At 39.3% G+C, this 21,624-nt stretch overlaps 1 protein-coding gene across 4 annotated transcripts in view; it reads right to left on the bottom strand.

The window, feature by feature from the left end:
- gli3 (GLI family zinc finger 3) overlaps positions 1-21,624 on the bottom strand; it is a 132,488-nt gene that overhangs the window by 14,320 nt on the left and 96,544 nt on the right. For 3 of the 4 annotated variants that reach the window (XM_038300627.1, XM_038300628.1, XM_038300626.1), the window contains 6 exons: positions 20,835-21,037; positions 15,787-15,948; positions 11,061-11,265; positions 7,519-7,738; positions 5,592-5,705; positions 2,961-3,101 (listed from right to left, as the gene is read on the bottom strand). In XM_038300627.1, coding sequence (XP_038156555.1) covers positions 2,961-3,101; positions 5,592-5,705; positions 7,519-7,738; positions 11,061-11,265; positions 15,787-15,948; positions 20,835-21,037 — 1,045 coding nt within the window. The remainder of the gene's footprint in view (positions 1-2,960; positions 3,102-5,591; positions 5,706-7,518; positions 7,739-11,060; positions 11,266-15,786; positions 15,949-20,834; positions 21,038-21,624) is intronic. The other variant, XM_038300629.1, reaches the window with a different exon arrangement.

The raw sequence follows: 21,624 nt of genomic DNA on the forward strand, positions 1-21,624 counted from the left end.
CCTTACCGTGTTTCCCGCCGCCTGCTGGGGCGAAGCATGAGGGGAAGCGTACTGTCACTGTGTCAGGTTCAGACCAGCTGCGGAGCTGATGGCTCGGTTCGAATGCCCGGTCCGGTCCAGTCAGCGACCCAGCAGCCCCCAGGGGGCATGACAAAAGTACAGGCCAGAACCAATGCAGTGCTTCGTTTGGATTCGCCCGTTTTATGTTGGAAGTTTAGAATTGTGAGATTTGCAGAGAAAGGAGGTGTTGATGGGGTTTGAACTTTTCTGTACGTCCATTTCACCCACTGATCTATCGTTATTCATCAATGACAATGTAAACTCTGTTTTGCATTCTATGACCCTTTTAAGAATTTTAGCAGCATCTCAACTGGAAATGGGAAGTGTAGCTGCTAAATATAGCAATAAAGTCGCTAAGCTGGCCACACCTCTTCCCTGAAGACTTATCAGTTGTGAAAAATCACAAAAAGTTTAACAATAACATAATGTTAAGAAAAGCCAAATAGCAATTAGGAATAAAGCCCATTTCAAGAGACATTAAAGAATCCACCAGGCCTTATCTTTAAGTGCTCTGTTTGAGGGGAAGGAGAGGAGGGGGAGGAAAAAAAGAAATTGAGAGGGAAAGAGAGAGAAAGTTACACTGAAATAGAAAAATGGGGGGCTGGAGAACGTCCAGATTAAGAGGTAAAGTGAGTAGAATTATAATATATCGAATAAATATCTCAAATTTACAATTGACACCCGCCTGGCTTTTGCTGACTGGATAGGCCTGATAAAGTGGGCCAAATTGCATAGATCTGATGTTTATCTTATCGTCGGCACCGTGAGCATTTAAACTCGCGTGATAAAGGAATGCCAGTGAAAAACATGTCGGAGGGGCGTAGAAATACGCATCAAGAGCTCTACAGGAAGCGCTTTTGAACAAGGTGAAAAGCAATGAGGGTGGCGTTAAGGCTTATTTCCAGAATTAGGCTAACCAAACAGAAACAGGGATAGATATATATTGTGGAGTTCAAGCTTGAAATTTTCCAATAGATCCGTTAACATGGCAGTCCTAATAAAGATGTTTGAATATGAAAATGAAACATTAAAACTGCTTAAGCTAAGGAAAAATAAATTATATATATATATATATATATATATTTTTTTTTTTTCTCTTGAACTCTTTTCCTCCCTGAAGCTGTTTAAGAAGAAGACAAGTACGGGGGAAGGGACGCTCTATTGTTTGGATATATGGAAATACCCCCCCTCCCAGAGAGTGAAAAGAGCCACTGTGGTCCAAATACTGTACTTATCCTATTACTGAGGGGGTGGGGGTGTGGAGAGATAAGAGCATTTTCCCCTTCGCTCTGCTACATTAGAGCGAAAGGGTTCCATCAGCGAAGACTGTTATTGGCATCTCTCTGCATATCTCTACGTGCAATTAAAAATGAGAAATAAAAAGTCGTATCAGAAAGTCGAATGCCAGATACAAAATTCCAAGACAGAAACAGGAAACTAATCAGAGAGGACACACTGTCCCTCTGATGGTAGCCAGGCTGTGAGTACGGCAGGGGGAGAAGGTGAGCAATCTTTGCCTCCATTGCTTCCCAACCACTTTTACTCATCCCACTTCCTGAAAAAGGGGCAAGAAGTTGTCAAGATCCTCAACCTTTTGAGCTGAGCCCTTCAAACACGGGAGGCAAGCCCATTTCGTGCTGAGGATATCAATTATAGATAGGGGTTACCACCGCAGCTGAGGATTGCGATGTCAAGACGGCAGGTAGACAGCTGTGGAGAGCTTAGGATCTTTCTATCAGATGTGTCCTGATGTGTTTCTCAGCTGCACATGTGTATGTGAGCACTTCCCCCGTTGCTCGTACGGGTGTAATTTCATCACTTGTCCAACTCTAGTCTGGTTTCTCACTCAGATGAAGGCTAAGTGGTTCACATGCAGCAAAGCAAAGCTAAAAGCAGCTCTGGCCGCAGTAAAGGTGACACGATGATTACGCTAATGGTATTTTTTGCTTTAGATGGAGCCCTCAGGCGAAGTATGATGGGGGAACATCCATTTCTGGGCTTCTGTGACAGTTACGATAACAGACAGGGAGGGGGTCTGGTCCGGTAGAGTACACAGAACTCTATGAGGCTTAACCCGCCAAATAAGTTCACACAATCCAGCTGTGTGATGGGACACTGGCTTTTGAGCCCATTAGCTCTGTCCCTGGAACCAATCAGCAATGCAGCATTATTAACATTCAGCCTCGGCTCTACTGTGGGCTGCCAGACACAGAAGCTGAGGCCTGATAGGAGGTGCTGTCCAGAGTGGCAGCTTCTGGTTATGTGGCAGGGATCAGGGAGGTTTGGGGAGGGAAGCGCAGCTTGTTTGGATGTTTTTGAGCAGATTTGAGGAGCTGCAGGAAACCGGTTGTGTCCTTCTGGTCATTCAAAGAGAGGGAGTCAGGGAAGCATAAAACACTGATTTAATGTGTTTGGGCCTCTAGGCTTTCTCCTGGCAATGCTTCCAGGCAAGACTTATTTGTCTATATTTTTTACAGTGTCACACACATTTAAAAGTTACCCTGCTAACTACGGTCTATAGATGCTGAGATTGAGATATTTCGCCATGCCTTTTATAGTAAAATCTTCTTTTTGGATGCAGTAAATAAAACAGCATTTACTCTCTTGTACTTTTAAGATTTCTTTCAAAGCCCTACTGCACACCTACCTAAAAGTAACAGGTTACTTTCTCATAATTTACTCCGCACTGTACCAAGTACTTTCTAAATCTATCAAGTTAAGTTCAGAAGGAAAGAAAAAGTAGATCCCACAAAGGTCAGAATAGTAACTAGTCATGTCCTGGAAAGTGCCCGATACATTGTGAAAACTCTTAAGATCCTTAAAGGTACAGGTTATGCTGCGTTGATTTACTTTTTCTTTACGGAGATGTTTAAAGGTTGTAAATTCTGCTGGACACTCACCTGCACCAGCTGCTCCTGGGTGTCAAACTCCCGGCAACAATTCTCCCAGTGGCAGTTTGTCTCATAAACCACCTCCGGCTCCTGTTTGCTCTCGTCTTTGTCCCCTTCCTCCTTCACCAGAGTCATCCCATCAGGATGGTCCTGAATGAACAGAAAAAACAAATATATTAACAACATAACAAGAGCGAAACCATAAAAACCCATAAAAGAGATTTTCAATAGGCTTAAAAAAGTTATTCTTTAAGTGTTTCAAATGAATGATTCTGTGAATCTGGCCTTGCTCTGCTCTATAGGGAGTAAATATGACTCAGAAATTCAATCTGAATTTTGGGTCTCTGCTCCATAGGACTGAGAGTACTATCTAAGGACACTAATCCAATCTCTGTTCATGTTTATTCCCCATTTGAACAGACAGATTTTATCCTAAGATGTCTTGATTGAGCATAACCTCTTAATGATCAACTCCAGGATGCCGTCCATTAAAGATCCTTGCTTACTTTCAGGTGCTGCCGTTCAATGACTGGCTTTAATAAAGTATATGTGTTTTTTCCCCACTGATGCAAATGTCAATGCCATTTGCATACACTTCTCCCGGTCACTTAAATTTTATGATTAAGCAAAAGCAAAACCAATTTTATCCTTTGTCTTCCAAAGATCAAGGAATGTGTTGCATTGGAAGCTAAAAGCAATAAGAGAATACATCTCATGCTAGAAAGTCGCATAATAGAGAATAAAGATTGAGGGGAGGTGTTTGCACAAATCTTGTTTTTACAGGCAGAAATATTCCAAACACTCCTCATGGGGATTGTTTTATTACAATTTCATTTGGGTTTTATTAGTTAATTGAACTGTATATTTTGCAATGTGGAACTATTATGCAATAATAAGCCAAATGCAATAGCTTTTAAAATAAGTTTGAGTTTAATGCAAACCCTCTTTCAATAGGAGTGGATTAAGTTTTGGGAGGGTATTTACTCGACAAGGATGGGTTCTATACAAAGCAAATTCATATTCTAAGATTATCAGGATTTTCTGCAGCTGGTGATTTCTATATAATTTGTTTAATAGCACTTGTTGGGATAACCCTTAATCAAGGAGCAAAAATTGCAGGTATTTCTGAGAGAAACCCCATCTAATCACCTGCAGTGTAAAATGTGTATTTCAAAATGTATTACAAAATGTATTACATGTAAGCAAAAGTGATTCACAGAGAGGCTAATGGGTATAAGCTCCACCAACTGAGAAAAAAAGGCTGTACTTCAACAAAAATATTTCATTGTCCACATGGAATTTCCAAATGACTACTGGAAAGAGATCAGAAGAACGACTCAGCCATGAAGACCAGTATGGAGAATTCAAGTTAAAGCTTTTAAAACTAAAAAGAAAATAACACCCTACCATCTGTTAAGCATGGTGGTGACAGCATCATGCCTTTGTAAAACTCAACTATGAGTATTTCTGGTATATTTTTGGGGCAGTAAGGTTCTTGGGTTATTATGACATTCATGTTTTCCACTTAAAAAAACAAAAATATTAAATGTTTACCAGCTTAGAAGTAAAGTAACAGGCAACACTACATTATTGTTGACCTAAAACATGTAAAGTGTCTCTTAAATCCTTCATTCAGAATCATTAGGTTTTGTTGCTAACATACTTCTGGACCCGTCAATAGCCTTTGATAACAGAGACCATAATGTTTGCTATTCTGGTTGGAACATGTTGGTATTAAAGGTAAAGTTCTTTCCTGGTTTAAATGAAACCTCACAGACAGGAGCCTCTCTGTCAATCTAGAGGCTTATTCCACTTTCATTCTGGGGTTCCTCAGGGCTGCATACTGGTATCACTGCTCTTTGTTTTGTACACTTTGCAGCAGAAAAAGGCAGGAACACAGTCTTGAAATCTCATCATTATCTTTCTTTCTATTCTCCCATTTATTATCAAATGTAATTGGTCACTTTTCAAGTTTTATAGTGTCTAACTCTATCCAGTCTACATAATCCCCTCTATATTATTTCACCAAAGAGAGAACTCGGATAATCCGTTGAATTTCTCATCAATTTTCTGAGATCAAAGTTAGAACATATATATGATAGGGCATTCATCATGTGGTATGGAATACCTTACCTCTATATGTACACAGCTAAAGTTATTTAAATTTTCTTTTTCTTTCCCCTGGGCATCAGGTATTTAATATAAAATAATAACTATTTCTCTATGTAACTATTTATTTTTATTCAATCTTGTTGTAATTATTTGTAAAGCACTTTATTTAACTGCCTTTTATATATATATATATATATATATATATATATATATATATATATATATATATATATATATATATATATATATATATATATATATATATATATAATCTTGAACCTGTAAAATAAAAAACAAAAAAATCAGCATTAAATAATTTGCACACATTGGACAACCCAGAACTTAAAGAAACGCTGATCTGGGTGTTCTGGATGAATGACTAATCAATGACATTGGAGCCAATAACGAAAGATAAATAAATTTTTATTCACATTATACAAATTAAAAGGTGGTCCATTTTATTCATGTTTTATTTACATTCAATCCATATTAAAGTTTCAGAAATATACTTCAGTGGACAGAACCCACCTGCACGCTCACCGCTCCTGGACTCGGCAGCTCATCCTCCGGCTTCATTTTGGACCGCTTGTGATGCATTGGGTCGCCTGTGCTGCTCACAGCGGATTCGCTTGTCGGTTTGGCCTTTGGAGAAAAAAAAGACCCCAAAATGTCCAACTTTATCATTTGACCCCCTAATTGCATACTGCTAAGTATTTAAATAGTTTTACGCTTCATGGGTACATTAAAAATGCATGTGATGCTTATAAGCAAATCCAATTATTTACTTAATCAACAAGACAAAACTGGTGGGGTTGAGTCGTAATGATATCTGCAACTGAAGCTTTTAGTGGAGCAGGCGAAGAACAATGATATTCAGTGTATCATATTAGCTTCTATAATCATTGCAATTAAAGCAATCTTATGAACCAATTTCACCAATGAATGACCTGGCTTTGGCCCTGGCCTGAATATGCCTCTGGGGGATTCATGTAATACAATAAGCTTTTTGAGAGTAGAAGAATTAACACTGAACTTTTAAACATCTGGAAAACGAGAGGAGTTTTGTCTATTTTGTTCCAAAGAATGCTGGGAGACTTGACCCTACTGCTGTTTTATGTCTTCAACATGACACATTTTTGACTCGAGTTTAATATTTCGTTTAGAGACGAGAAAAAAACTCCGCTCCACTACCTGCACCTTTAAGCCGGACTGATATCTGCAGCAGCTCACCTGCACAAGCACATAAGTCTAGAAGGGGGAGTCAGGGTGAGGCTTTTTAGACGTAGGAACATTGTCCCAAATATTAAGCATGCAGGTGAATGCCTTGTGCCTAAGAAAATGACACCAAACTTTCTGCTGTCTAGAAAGGGAGATCAGTAGTTTAGCTCTTGATAACACTGGGGTTTTCACAAGACTCCTCATCTGTTTAGTCTTTCCAATATCGCTCACATTTGAGCTGTATTTGCTGTTCATTTCTGTGCAAAAACAAAAGAACGTACTCTAACATTAACTAATTTGATCTAAGCTTAAATCTGTAGCTGCTCATATAGAAAAGCCAAATATCTTTTGGATTAATCTAAATATTTTTTTTAGGTTTTTATGTAGCAATATATGTTTTTATTAATAGTATTATTCATTTGCTTTACCTAAAGTCAAGTGGAACCCCTAAAAATATGTTTTTTAGCCAGTTGTCCACAGTGAGAAGAAGCATGTTTGGAAAGTCAAAGTAAGTCTTTCAAATTTAGAAATACTATCAAGCACAGTGGTAACAGCATTATGCTGAGGGGTTGGTTTCATATTAAATGTATAAAAGTAAGATATCTGGAAGCTGGTATTACTTTTGTTTATTTTATTCTTGAGAATAGTGAGTTTTGTAAAAAGGAAAAAAACAACTCAGATATCTGCACCTTTAAGCTTAGCTAAAATTTGAAGCTGTTCACATGGGAGAAACCAATAGGAAAATGTGGAAAGTTTGATTGACTTATTAAAAACATTGACAATTTGATTGTTTCATTTTTGATCACTGGAAAATGAAATGCTTAGGAGAACAGAGAAAGGACGTCTGATAACCACTGAATATTTACTTGAAGAGCGGGCCCGCACATAAAGTAAGGGTTGAGAAAAAAAATAGGGGGAAAAAACCCTTTGGATCCATCCATCCATGTCAATATTCCCCCTCTCCACATCCTTGTTCTCTCTTCAGTGATTAATGGATTCAGCAGAGGGATTCTATGCTAACAAGCCCCTGGTTGTTTGCTGCAGGCACGTTCTGGCTGTGTGCACGGCGGGCTAAAAACAAGAAACAACATGAGTAGGAAGAATGAAAGTCCCAGGAGAGGAGAGCATTGAGGAGGTGGGGTCCTGCCGGTACCCGTGTTAGCTTGGCTGATCCTCGGCTGGCATGCGGCGCTGCTATTAACGTGTGATGATGAATCACAGAGGCCACTGTCCTCACCTGTGACGAGTCGTTGGAGACGGCTGAGCGTTCATTGGAGCCCAGCCCAGGAGGAGGGATAACAGGTACGGGCCGCTGTGTGGCAAAGGGCGGCGTCGGGTGGACTAACGGCGGGCTGTGGCCAAAGGCGGAGCCCACGATCCCTGGCTGGCGGCCCATCAGCTGATGGTGGACATGTAATGCCACAGGAGTTGGAGGGTAGGCAAAGCTCAATGCCGGACTGGAGACAGCAGAGACAGAGTAAAACAACTATATGCCGAAGCAATACTTCAAACATCAATTACTGAAGCGAAGAAGCAAAGAAACCAAGTTCAAGGTATAAAGGGATTGTTCTGGATAACTTCTCATCCCTAGAGGGCAATCTGACATGAGATTGTGCAGTAATGCTGGAACCAGGGGGGCTGCTGGGAATTAAAGCTTGTTAACACAGTGAATTATCAAGCAGTTTGTGTAGGACAGTATCATTCATCCACTGGGCAAAAATAAAACAATAAATCTCTGTTAATCTGTTTTAGAGGCATGTTAAAGTTGCAACTTTCTCTTTCCTGAGCTTAGAGAACATTAAAAAAAGGTTTACTCTCCTTAAACCTTTTCTACATTTTTTTTTTACATTCAATTGATAAACTGTAACCCTCTTATAACAACTTTATATCAAAACAAAGTCATGTATGATTGTAAAGTGTTTTTTTTTATTTTGATTTTTTTTAATAAAATCTCAATAATCAGGGTTTTCTACTGTTACCGACCATCTTCAAGTCCTACAACAGCTTTGTTTATTCAGATCCAAGTCTGACCACTAACTGGGCTCTTCTAACACACTATGCTGTGGAGTAAACAGGTGTAAACTCCAATTCTTAAGGGCAGTTGTCATCTTCATGTTTAGCTGTGTCCACAGACCAAAGCATCTGAATCAAATGGCTGACTCACTCAGTCAGCACTCGCACCGATTATGTAAACCTGTCAAGCTAATTATTACCGACACATGAGAGGGTTATATAAAAAAGCATTATAATGTTTAACAAAATTCTTTATAGAAAACACATTATTTTCCTCCTGTTCAATTTTTTATTGTTTTGCGCTGATTGGTCACCTAAAATCCTGTTTAAAGGCACTGAGGTGTTGTGTTGTGGCAAAACGAGACATTTTCAAGGGGCACGGGTAATTATGGAAGGCAGTATATTAATCTGCTAAACTCGGCTAACTTTGTTTATCATAAAAATCCCAGAAGCCTCCTCTGTGTATCAATCGTTAAACCGCAGATAAACACGGATCTGTGTGGCTTGGCTTCATTCATTCTGCACGCTGACAATTTGCTCTACCCACGACCCATATGTCTGCTGATCTTATTATGAGCCGAGTGGAAATCAATGGGCTGAGACACATTTGGAGGCCCATCCGCTTGTCATATCACTCATCAGTCTGTTGGCTCTGGCTATTTGGATCCTGTCATGGGGACAGTGGCTGAGCGTGGAGCATGATTGATCAGGTCCCTTTTACAGATTGCTGATCAATGGCTGAGGGTAGGGCAATAGATCTTTCCTTTTTCCTCACTTTTCTTCTGCTTTGCTTTGCCTCTCCTCCGGTAACGGCGCATGATGTATGTGATGTTTCCCCAAGATGTGCTGCATGACTGACACAAGCCGCCTGGGAAGCTGGCCGACTGGCTGGCTGGGAGATCGTCACCCACGCAATCAGGGTTTGACACGAAAGCACACACTACCACTCATTTGTTCCAAATGCCCAAAGTATTATGCCATACAAAAGGAAGGTTTTCCAAAAAGAAAAACAAAGTTTTTCATTTCAGCTGCAATGATAAACATACCAGGAGGATTAATGTGAGTTTTTTTTTATTTGGTAAAAAGCTAAAGTCACCATTTACAGCTGATAGGAGAAACTTTGCTGTTACAGCTCAATCTGGATTAGATAAACATTTTTTACTTGCTAAAGCAAACAATTAGTGTAAAAAAGGTATCCATTACATTTTCCAAAAAAGTAAAAAAACAAACCACAGGACTTTGTTTCCAAGTTTAAAGACGTTTCGCTTTCCATTCAGGAAGCTTTTTTAATTCAAAATGTCTGGATTAGCGTTGATTTCCAAGCTTTATAGAGTAAAGCTTGGAAAGTAAGTGGGGGCAGACTCAGGTTTCAGCTTTCAAAAACCAACAATGTAGCGATAGAGTTGATTCCTTGTCGCTTTCATAATTCTCATCCCCATGCAGGGGACCAAGACATGTCCCCTGGTCAGCCAGGCCAGTAATGCCCCTAACGACCTCCCTTTTCAGAGGCAAAGGCCAGTATCGGGTATTGCAGGCTAACAGAGACCTCAACAACTCCCCATTACTAAGGAGGCGACCTGTTCTTCCGGTTCAATTTGCATGTTTTCTAAGCCAACACAAAGCTTTGTTGGTCTACTCTATAAAGCATTAAACTCAACGCTAATTCTGACATTTTGAATGGAAAAAGCTTCCTGGATGGGAAGTGAATCGTCTTCAAACTTGGAAAACAAAGTCCACTAGATTGTTTTTTTTTTTTTTTTTTTACTTTTTTGGAATCACTATGACCTGAATGACTGAGACTCTTCACCAGCATCTATTAGGTTTCACTTTCTTCAAATTCAGAAAGTTGTTCACTTAATTTGAAGAATACTATTTAAACTAAATGGCTTCTTTTCAGGATCCTCTTCCAAAGTTAAGACCTTAACTTCTGTTGAAGTTAAGGCCCATTTTGGCCCCATCAGGTCAACCCTGCTCATGCATATTTCCACATCTATATACTAATATTCTATGGAATTGAGATCAAGGTTTTATAATGGCCTCACAAAAATATTGCCTTTGTTAAGTAATTTGAAGCCTTAACTCATTCAGGCTGAACTCCAAGGTCTAATTATTTGAGATATTGTCTTAATATTTTAGGTTTTCCTTCCTAATGGTTCTTATAATTTATAAAAGTGTACAACTTAATACTAAAGGAAACCCCAAAACAACAATGTTTCCACTGTTGTATTTTGTATCTATGCTCATTATAGTAAAAAACACTTCAGTCGTTACTCATTCTGATAACAGCATGCATCTCTAAAGATCTGTTTTTTCCTGGTTTCATTTGCCACCTGTAATCTGCCTTTTCTTAATGTCATTTGGGTGTAATGGATTCTTCTGCGATGAGTGGAATTGCAGCCCACGTTGATACAGGACTCTTTCCACAGTGGACAATGACCCTCAAAAGTTTTTGGCTTTGTTTTATAATTGATGCACCAAATTAAAATCAAGACACATCAATCTATAAGACACAGCCTGAATCAATTAGAACTACTTTTGGAGATCATAAGTGACAGGAGGGGGAGTAACTGGACAAGTCAAACATAGATTTCCGTCTATTACAGTGTAAAAAAAAACAAAAAAAAAAAACAGCCTTAATCTAAAGATCTAATTAGGCCAATGTTATCCAATTGCTTTCTTGGTCTGACTTCTAACTTTTACAATCTTTTTTTTAAATAATCTTCCAATGTCTGAAATAGTTCATTCCTATTTTTTCCAGTCTGTTACCTGATTGCTCTGGCGGAGAGATGACCGTAGGAGCCGCTGGTGGAGGAGCTGGAGCGGGAGCTGTTCATCAGTGTGGTTACTATGGCGTTTGGAGAGTTGCGGATCATGGTCTGTAGGTCGAGGCTGTGCTCGGAGAGTGGTGAGATGGTGAGGGGCCGCTTCCTGTTGGGTCGTGCTGGAAGTCTAGGACTTGGAAAGCGGGAATCTAGAGGACGAGGACAGAGATAGAACTGAACAAACTGCTTAAAGCTCTCAGTTTACCCTTGTTTTCCAGCTCTTATCAGATGTTTCAGGGAAGAGAATCAGCTAGATCCTAAAAACACCAATCAAAAAGAGCATTTGACGGTTCACACATGAATTTCTGTTTAAACTCTAACCTAATCAAACCCTAACAGATGACATTTTTGTCAATCATCAGACAAAAGGCCCATCTCAATGAGTGTTCAGCTGTCACTTGATGCACTGCTTGCATTTCATCCAAGAGAAAACATGTCTTTTATGTTGGAGAAATGCTCTGACTGTGTATGGTAATATTTCATCAAGTCCAATTTGACTCGTTATTCATTTGCAGTCAGTGTTGACTGGAAATACCAAAGAGGGGTTTGAAAAGGTAAAAGGCGGAAACGACGCAACCATTCTCTCTGCGCACATAATGAGCCACGGGGAGAGATTAAAACATGACTTTTGTTGTCTTTTCACACTAAGATGTCACAAAACAAGACAGAGAGAGAGAGAAAAAAAATGGAAGGAGGGGACAAAAAGGCAGCGCTCAGGGGATGTCGCGCTTTGTGCCTCAACTGACACAATGACTTTGTGACTCAAGACTAGGAAATAAAACATTTCGAGTTATTTCATAAAGGCAAACAAAACCAATAACCCCCCTCTTTCATATTTACTACCCCCTCAATCCATCCATCTCCCTAAAACGTAAATGCTCTATCTCTGGTTTGACACATTCAGCGATTACGGAGCGCTCCTTTCACATGGTAATCAGAGAGTGTGTTGTTGTGCTTGTGTGTGTGTGAGGTGGCATTCTGGCATGCAAAGGCCTGAGCTGCATCTAAGGCATTGGGGCTTTATGGAAAGCAACACTGTCTGTACATTTTATTGTATGTATGAAGGATCTAGCCTATGAGAGAACACAATGTAGTTTGTCACATGGGATCCCTTGACAGGTTTTTTTTTGCTTGTTTTCACCCATTCACCAACTGAAACTAGATATCTATTCCCCCTTCAAAAAACTCTGTTTATACCTTTGATTTAGACAAATCTGACACGTTAAGCAAGCTGCATCCACTTGTGGAAAACTGGAGGTTGGTGGAGGTGGAGAGAGAGACAGAGAGCCTTGCTTAGGAGAAGGGGGCCTGCAAAGCCTCATGGGACCAGTGTTTATTAATGCACAGCCCAAATGATAAATCGGCCAACCGGGGAGAAAGAGAAGGAAGCGTCCTGGCTCAGAGCAGGACTGTCCCTCTAATTTCCTCTTGATTTATGGACGGGATGGCTGGTTACTCGTCGCGTCATTAATTTCGAGTGGCCGGGGAGGTTTTCGGATGGGCCAGACTGACGGCGGTGGAAATAAAAGTTGGTTCCAAAACTGGGGTTGAACTCTCAGCGACCCACCTGGGAGTGGAATGAGGGACTATAACAAATACATTCTACTTTGTAGAGTGTAAAAATGGATCATGGAGATGGAAGCAAAGTACAATGACTATTGTTTAAAAAAATCAACAAGGTTCTAGTCCTGTAAGAAGCAATGTCTTAACAGAAAGAACACTTGTACCAAAAGGGAATTTTCTTTTTTTGTTTTTTTGTTAATTCAGCTCAAAATAAGCAGACTACGGAAGCCTGGAAAGGCAATTTAATACGATTTTATTATTAATCTAAGGAGAAGTTTCTATTGAACTTCGATAAAGTCAAAAAGTGTGATTTTTCAACCATGAAAACCTTCTGCCGTTTTACTTTTTTATTTAAGCAAGTAGTTTATTATAAATGGAAGGTGATATTTTTTGCTCTGCATACCTATTTTCTAACTCTTGCCAAAAGTTTATTGTCATATTGACTGTTGAAGCTTTCCAAAGTTGTCATAACAATAAAGAATTAAAAACATTAGAAAAGTTTTAGTTTTTTTGGAGTTTAGTAAATCTCACTTTCTTATGGTTTTAAAATCGCAGTAGCATGATTTAAGATATTTTTTTCTGAGATATTAATCATATCTGGGACTTTTTTGCCTTGAAAGATAAGTGATGACTTAAACTAAACACCAGTGCCAGTTTTATCATGTTTAGGTCTTTAGAGGGTACTGGTGATATTTTTTTTCCTTTTAGCTCCCTTTATTTAAGTTGTGATTTTCTCTTTTTTGTTTATTTGCCATCCAATTGTTTTTATGAGTGCAAGGGTAAACCTTGCACTCATAAAAACAATTAAATCAATAATTTAATTGTTTTTAGTTATTGGAGAATCTGTTAAGATGATGAGAAAAAGGAACTTTAAAAGACATTTCATTGGTTTTATTTAATTTTTTTTGCCAATTCAAGTTTTCTATTAAATCAAATTGTATGTAGCTCTTTAACGTAGTTATAGACTAATAAACTATAAGAGGAAATGTTTCTACCTTATGAATAATTCATAAAAACAGCTTTAACATCGTAGATTAGGTTTGTTTATAGTTTTAATGCTATTATGTTTTTACATATTTTTTGTCTAAATAAAGCAGCAGCAGCATTTAAACCCTAAAGTTAACCTGTTTATGCAAACAGTTTTCTATTAACTGAAAAAACAGCACATAGATTGTTAATAGAAGCACCAAACACACATTATAGTGCAGCGTATACCTCAGTCAGAGTGATCTATGAGAGCTATGATGCTAATTAGGCAGTACTAACGGAGACAATAGACCATTAAAGCACAAATAGGCAGGACAGGCCTATTGTTTCATTAGCAGAACTCGCTCTGAAGGTAATTACACTCATCTGGAATAGACTAAAATAGCTTCATGGTAGCCCAGATTATCAGCGAAAGCCTCTTGATAGACTTCCCGCTTTCCAAAATCCGCCAAAGCTTTAAAGTGTTAATTTTTTTTTCCCTGCCGCAGGAACACACATCGCCTGAACGTGATGAGTTATTACCAGCAATGATCACAGGCAATTTTTTTCCCCCCTTATAGTGAGGAGCCACGCATCTCCACTTAAATGTGGCCTTAATTGTTTTGTTTTAGTCTATTAATCTTAAAAAAGTGACACAGAAGAAAGGATTTCCTCCCAGTGATGAATGGTGGGACATTCCAATTCCCACTTAATAGCAATTAATTTTCTGATACCCGCACAAGTTTGGCTAGTTTTAATTAGTTTGTTCGGAGGAAGAGCAGGGGGAAGTTCACCCCGGATTTCCATGAAAGCAGAGTGTGTCTGACTAAATACGTTCCCATCAAAGGGAGCGGGGTGAGGCTGTCTGACCTTCCTAAGATTCAGTGTGCTTTTAATTTCCTATTTACACTTTAAAATAACTCATTAGCATAAGTCCTTTGCGCACAGTCCTGAGCCCGCCACATTAAGACAATGGCTTATTTAAATCACGTCAAAGTAAAGTCCCAGAATTCTCCTCAATGCTGCAGAGGCGTACCCGGGTCTACGTATATACATGACAGCGCACTTGTGAGGGTTGAATTCCCGCAGGGGGCCACCCACACTTTACTGAGATGTTCTGCACTCATAAGATGGAAAGATGAGAACTCAGCAGGGATGGATGTGTTTCGTCTCTTGCATCAATTTGTATTTAACAATTCAGGAATATCTATAATAAAAGGCTATAATATTGCAAAAGTTTTATGTCACTCTTGGCCTGGAACGATCCAAATTTTATGCAAGGGGAGAACATGTGAAATTTGTGGCAAAGGTTCCTTGGACCCTTTTCTTCCACTTACAATGTATCAGCGTAGCTCCAACTTTATTAATTAGATTACAATTATTTAATGGGAGAAGAAAAAACCACTTGAGTATTTTTTCCACTATTGACACAAATCATGGCATCTATAATATTTCTTTAAATATATCTAAATTTGTAAAAGGATTTTATTAACTGACAAATCTTTAATAACTTCAGTCCAATCTCAGCCACTTTCTAAAATCGAATTGAAAAGAGATGCCTCTAAATTAGTGATGATCTTGGCTACCAAAGCATAGCTACCTGACTAGATGTAAATAGCAGAAGACACTGGACAAAAGTCTGAGTTTACCTTTCCACAATGCAAAAAGATGTTTTGGGCAAAAAGCTGAAGAAATATATTTTTTTAATAAAGTTCTATAAAAGTTGATATTTCAGATACATGGTTTTAAGAGCAATGATAACTCTCTTACAGAATAATCTTAATCAATGAAACATATATATATATCTCAAAATCTCTGTTTTATTTATATTTTGCTTTGAACAAGTCCAACTTTCTTCCATTCCTTTCTAGGGGAGTTGACTAATTGCTTGTCCAACTTTCTGAACCTCTCTAAATTGATCTTGTCTGACCTTTTGTTAAGTTTCCAGCACTAGTTTTATACCTGAATGGTTCATATTTCAGAGGGAAATGGCCAAAGTCTAAAGAAAGATTTCTTAGAAGCAGACAAATTATTCATCAAGTTCAAACCAAGTTCAAAAGAACTTTATTAGAGGCCTAGCCTCCTCCTCCGCTCTTGGAGTATTCGTATCCAAACACAGTCTAAGGTCAGTGCAGACTTACTCTCCATAGCCTGCAGGTACTCCATGTGCAGGGCACTGGCGCTGCTCGCCCCGGCTGGAGACGCCACAGTCGGGAGAAGGTCTGTGGTATACGGGCTGCGGTGGCCCGCCAGCAGAGCCATCTGGTGGTAGTACTCGGCTGTGGTCAGACTGGTGTGAGCTGCTGAGGCACGAGGAGAAAAGAAGTTCAAATTAGCAAAAGAGGAACAACTTATCATTTAGAAGGAAGCTGGTGAGAAAGAGAGAAAACAATTGATTTGATTTATCATGCAGAGAGAGAACACCGACAAAAAGAACACCTGCACTGCATTAGAGAACTTGCACTCATTTACTTCAGATGATAATCAGCTCAGCAGAACAGTAATGAGCACATTAGCAAACACCATCACGCTAACCAAAACAGCTGCACAGGGAGCATCATGAAGTGGAGAGCCTCACTGGGGATTCCTGCTGGTTCACAGATTACAGTGAGTGTGCAACTGTAGAACAACTTCATGGATCGTGAAGCCATTTTTTTCACTTTGAAAATGTTTTGTAAAATTATTGAACTTTCTTTTTCAGACATTGCCAAACTTCCAAGTATTTTGTGACCTATAGACTAATTCGATCAAAATAGTACCTTCATACTAAAGAGGAGCATTTAAATAGTTTGATCCCTTGTGGCAATAGGATTCAGAGATCTGTACTTTTAACTGAGTCATTCTAACAGGTCAATATTTTTACTCAAGCCTTTTTATTATAATTTGGTCGTATGTTTTATTTCAAGTGTCTATTTCCTCTTAGATGACCTTTTTTTCACCCATCCTTCCATTAACTCTTACCAGCTTTCCTGTCCCTGCTAAAGAAAAAATTCCCAGAGTATTACGCTGCCACCACCATGTTTCAACATGGAAATGTAATGAATTAAATGTGATTTCCTGTAACAAATGCAGCTTCTTCAACATTTTTACTGTGTTCCTTATAAGGCTTGTTACAAACTGAAAATTAATCTTGTAAAAAAACTTTAATTTGTGCACGGTTTCCATAGGGGAGAGTTGAACAGAAAGTATATAAAAATGGTCTGAGGTAAGGACTGTTGATAAACCAATACATCGACCGGCTCATAGTTTGTTTGGGCCAATTCATAAGTGCATTCAGCAGCCATGTTGAGTGCATGCATTTCCACTTCTCTCTATTAAATATAAACTGTAACTTTTTTGTTTGATTTGTAAATAAATGTTTCTTTTTTTTTTAACGAGACCTGTGAAACATCATCATTCTGTCATATTTATCATGTAAATTGATCAAGTTAAAACTAGTCTACAAATAACGGCAGCACATACTGTATCAGGGATCGGTTAGGGTGAAAATAATCACCCTCTGCATCGGCCTATGGATCCCTGCATAGTAATTAAGGGCCTTTTGGCTGCTTGTCTGAATAATGCTCCTTTTCCTGTCTTGTCATTTTAGGTAGCCTCTTTCCACTTTTAGATAACTTAAATAAAGTTCTGTCAGATGTTCAGTGCAAAATGTATTTATATATATTTTTTAACATAAATCTAAAATGTTCTCCCCGACTATCTGCAGTGTTCTATGCTGTTTGTTTTTTGTGGGTAACTTTAACAAACTTCTGAGGCCTTCAGATAACAGCTGGATTTATACTGGGATTAAATCACAAACAGGTGGTTTGTTTAAACGCTTTTGAAAGGCAACTGATTGCAGATTATTTAGAGGTATCAGGGTAAAGGGGACAGAAATGCAGAAATGCCAAGGAATCTATCTTTTTCACTTTTCCAGTTATGAAATACATTAAAATCAGGAAGGGCGTGAATACTTCTAAAAGGCTTTGTATGTTTACGAAATGTGTGAATATTCGGTGAGAGAATGTGGGTCGATGCATTTTCTGGGGGGGCCGTTTGTGTTGCTTGAGTGATGCAGGCATCAGCACTGCATTCTGCAGATATGCAACCTGCTCCTCGACTCGCCTTACTCTGAAAACACAAAGGCCTAAATCTTCACAGATAGATCTGAGCTCATGAAAAGATACTGCAAATGATTCTGCCTCCACTTCGTTTTTTTCCTCTCTGAATGCTCCTCCATTCCAAGTTATTCCCATAGTTGGGAGTCCTTGAACTGGAGACTAAATATTTACATCTGGCAGAGGGCTTCCATATGCAAATATTGTAAGAAAGAGAGAGGGGAGAAAGACTAACAGTGTGGTTTTGGATTAAGATATGGAATCGGTTCAGACTACTGAAGCTTCTTTCCCCCCCAATTTGAGAAATAAAGAAGAAAATAAATAAAGAAACACTGTGTGAGGAGATTTCCTCTTAAGTCTGGCCCATATGCCTGCAGTATCCAACCATGATTGGCTGAATGAAAGGAACTAGAAAAAAAATAGTAAATTAATTCGATCTGGCTTTTATGTCTCAGGCAGAAGGGGGAGTTTCTTAATTGTCACCAGTGTTCCGCCTCAGCTTTGCTTTTGCATTCAACCGTAATGTGTCCCATTCAGGATCCGTGTGCAGAAAAGAGCTTTGTGGAATTTCTAAATCAGAAATCTTGGCATCCAAGTGTCATCCTGGGGGCAAATAGAGGAGGGGTGGTAGGCAGAGAGTCGCCTCAGGACTCGCCTAGCTGAGCCTTCGGCACAACAATAGGATCAGGGGCAAGTCTACCTCAGAATCGGTCGTCGTGGAGAAAATATAAAGCAAAAAATGTGTGACAGCAAATGTGTGGCGGCAGGAGGGTGGCACTAAATCCCACCCACTTTTAAATCTCCATTAGATTCTGTTAATTAATTCATCATTATTCAAATGTACTTTTGCTGGGGGAAAAAAAAAAAATCTTTGCATATTGAAGAAGGAGGCTCACTGTAAGCGCAGTGATATACTAACAACACAAAAGCTGATGGGTTGATTAATCACCGAATTGATTAAAGGAGTAATTAGGTGCCTTATTCTCCATTCAAGGCATTATGAATTAAACGGGGGATCATGTGGTAGGTTGGAGGAACTATTTTGATTTAAAGCAATCCTTGCCTGGCACGCATTACGTTATGGTAATGGAAAAACCTGGAGGGCAGAGAGTCAGAGTCGTTTGCAAAGAGCCGAGTTCAAGCGCAGGAGAAGGCCTGAGTGAACAGACACTTCTAGGCTTCACTTAGAGGCTATCAGGCTTGGATGAGATTAAGAGAAGTGTGCAGATGTAGAGGAAATAACCCCACTATCTGCCAATTCACACATACATTCAAACATCAGACAGGTAGCTGAAGAGGGAGTTTGTGACTGATGTGCCAAAAGCGTAACCGCTGAGGATGTAAAGAGCAAATAATGGCTTATTTGGGAATTTGAAGATCTAAAAGCTGAAGGTAGATGCAGATCTTTTTAGCAGAAGCTCAAGCAATTTGAAGGAGATAAAACAGGACCGTACCTATATTTGTTAAAAGTATTTTAAAAGTTGCCTTTCTAAAAAATATTTCTTCACATAACATCTTTATATGACCAAGTTACACAGTTCAAAATTCTTAAACTTAATCAAAACACAGCCTACTATGCTTTAACTTAATATAGTATCTGAATATAATATTGAAAAAATATTTTTTTTAGATTTGGTCAAAATAAATGTAGAGCAAAGAATTTCTTTTCAAGGATTTTCATTTATCATCAACTGGTCTATATATGAGAAGAAATGATGGTAGGGTGAGATCTGGCTGTTGTTATTAACACTGTGTGAGCAGACCGGTGTTTAGCGAAGCCCGTGTCATGATTGTGTTCATAAAGATAATAATGGAGAATCATCAGAGCTCCCATTCTCCAGATTTAAGGTTAGAGCTTTATTATGAAATGGATCAGGTTAATTTTCCCTCAAAAATCTAAACTTTTAGATTTTACTTATTGATAGATATGTATACCCTCCAGTCAACATACTGTTGATGCAGCTTTGGCAGAGATAATAACTAACTTAGGCCTGGTTTGCCTCTTTGCAGAACCTTTTAAAATCCACTGGGATTATTGTGGTGATGAAAGATAAACTATTACCCTGGTCTGAGGTTAAGAGTTGTTTAGAGCAGATTTTCATCTAGGGTTTCTCTGTGCATTGCTGCATTCAGTGTTCGCTCTCCACTGCAGCTCAGAAAAAACCCTCACACAGTATGTCTCTGCCACTACCGTGCCTCACTGTAGGGATGTTATTACACAGGTAATCAGCTCAGTCTGATTTCCTCCAAATATGAACAAAAGTTTGCCTTGTGCTGTCTGGCAGCTCTAACATTTAGGCCTGATTTGGGAATTGCTGCAGAGATGTTTGTCCTTCAGAAAAAAACCCTCCTCTTCAATTTTGATTTCTTTGTAGATGTTTGTTTGCTCTTTTTAAATATATATTTTTTTTAAAACTAAAATTCAACTCGAATGGGGTTTTGTGTAGAAAAAAACTTTCATCTGTTTTAAAACAAGGCTGCAAGATGAAATAATGCTAAGCAATCTCAGGGGGCATGAGAATAATTTTTTTTTTTATATATATATATTTGTGTAAAAAAAAAGGATCACTGCCGCTTTTTATCTACATTTTAATTCAACTATTTATTTACATACACTATTTATTTACCATACGTACACAGCACATAATAAACACCCACATAAGAACCAAAATCACTTATTTGACCCAATAACAGGACATCCTGTACAACCTAAACCACGCCGCTCACTGACACATCCTCCTGAGGTCTACGACACGTCTCGCAGATCAAAAGGATTAGCCTCCCTCTCCGAGAGGAGCCCCCACCCACTCTGAACGTGCTGCAGTCATAATGTTCCAACCCGCTCGCTCCCAGATTCAGATAACGTCTCCCGGACCCCTGGGTCCTAATAGAGACGGATCTGGTTGCCTCTCACCTGACCTCCTCTGATCTCAAACCAGAATTAAACTGATACAGAGAGAAATTCCTCCTCTCAGCAACTGATCACTTAAAACAATTATTTCTGAAGGCTGTGTTGGATCATAAGCACTCTGCCGGGGTCGCAGTGTTGAGGCATTGTGTGTGTGTGTTGGTGTGTGTTTCACTTTAATCACCATCTGCCGGGCTGAGGCCCCGGCTGGCTGGTACCACGGAGATCGAGGGGCTGCTGTGGAGGGAGCGGATGTAGTCCATGTATGGGCTGATGTAGGGGTGTGGAGGGTGGAAGGGCGACTCCGCCCCCACTGATGGGTTCCGCTGGGGGGAGATCCGAATGAGGGAGATGTCGGAGAAAGCTGGACTGCCGAGCGTTGGAGGCCTGCAGAGAGGACACAAGGAGAGGAAACAGAAAGTTTTGTAAAAACTCAACTAAACTGTTAGCCAAACATGGCAGTGGTAGTGTGATGGTCTGGGCTTCTCTACTGCATCCAGTCCAAACCACTTTCTGAATATCATGCCAATAGTTTGGGCCTTCCTGCTCAAGCAGACTGGTTTTATCATGGAGGTTTTTGCACTGAGGATGCTATGGCATGACCAATGTAAGCTCTGCAAAACATAGCAGCCAATTTGGTTTGGATACCCTTTTCCCATCATAAATCAGAAACCGCATTTAGTATTTACTTAGGTTATATTTTTCATGTGATATTAAAAATGATTAAATGTAAAAAAAAAAAAAACAGAGGGTAAATTCTTCTTCATTTTCAGAAAGTGGGGTGGACTGACAGTGGTGGGGCAAGACAGATGGATGGAAAAACAATTTCTCTACTTCCTACAGCACAAGAGGAGAATGCAGCATTCCAACTGCTCCCTACGCAGACATTTCCTCAGATCAAAGGCAGCTTTCACCACTGCATCTTAATCAGAGAGAAACGTTACACCACGCTCACCGCTGGACAGAGCAGGACA

This window comes from Cyprinodon tularosa, unplaced genomic scaffold (genome assembly GCF_016077235.1).
Source record: "Cyprinodon tularosa strain WSP-4 unplaced genomic scaffold, ASM1607723v1 ctg451, whole genome shotgun sequence".
Classification (NCBI taxonomy): Eukaryota; Metazoa; Chordata; class Actinopteri; order Cyprinodontiformes; family Cyprinodontidae; genus Cyprinodon; species Cyprinodon tularosa.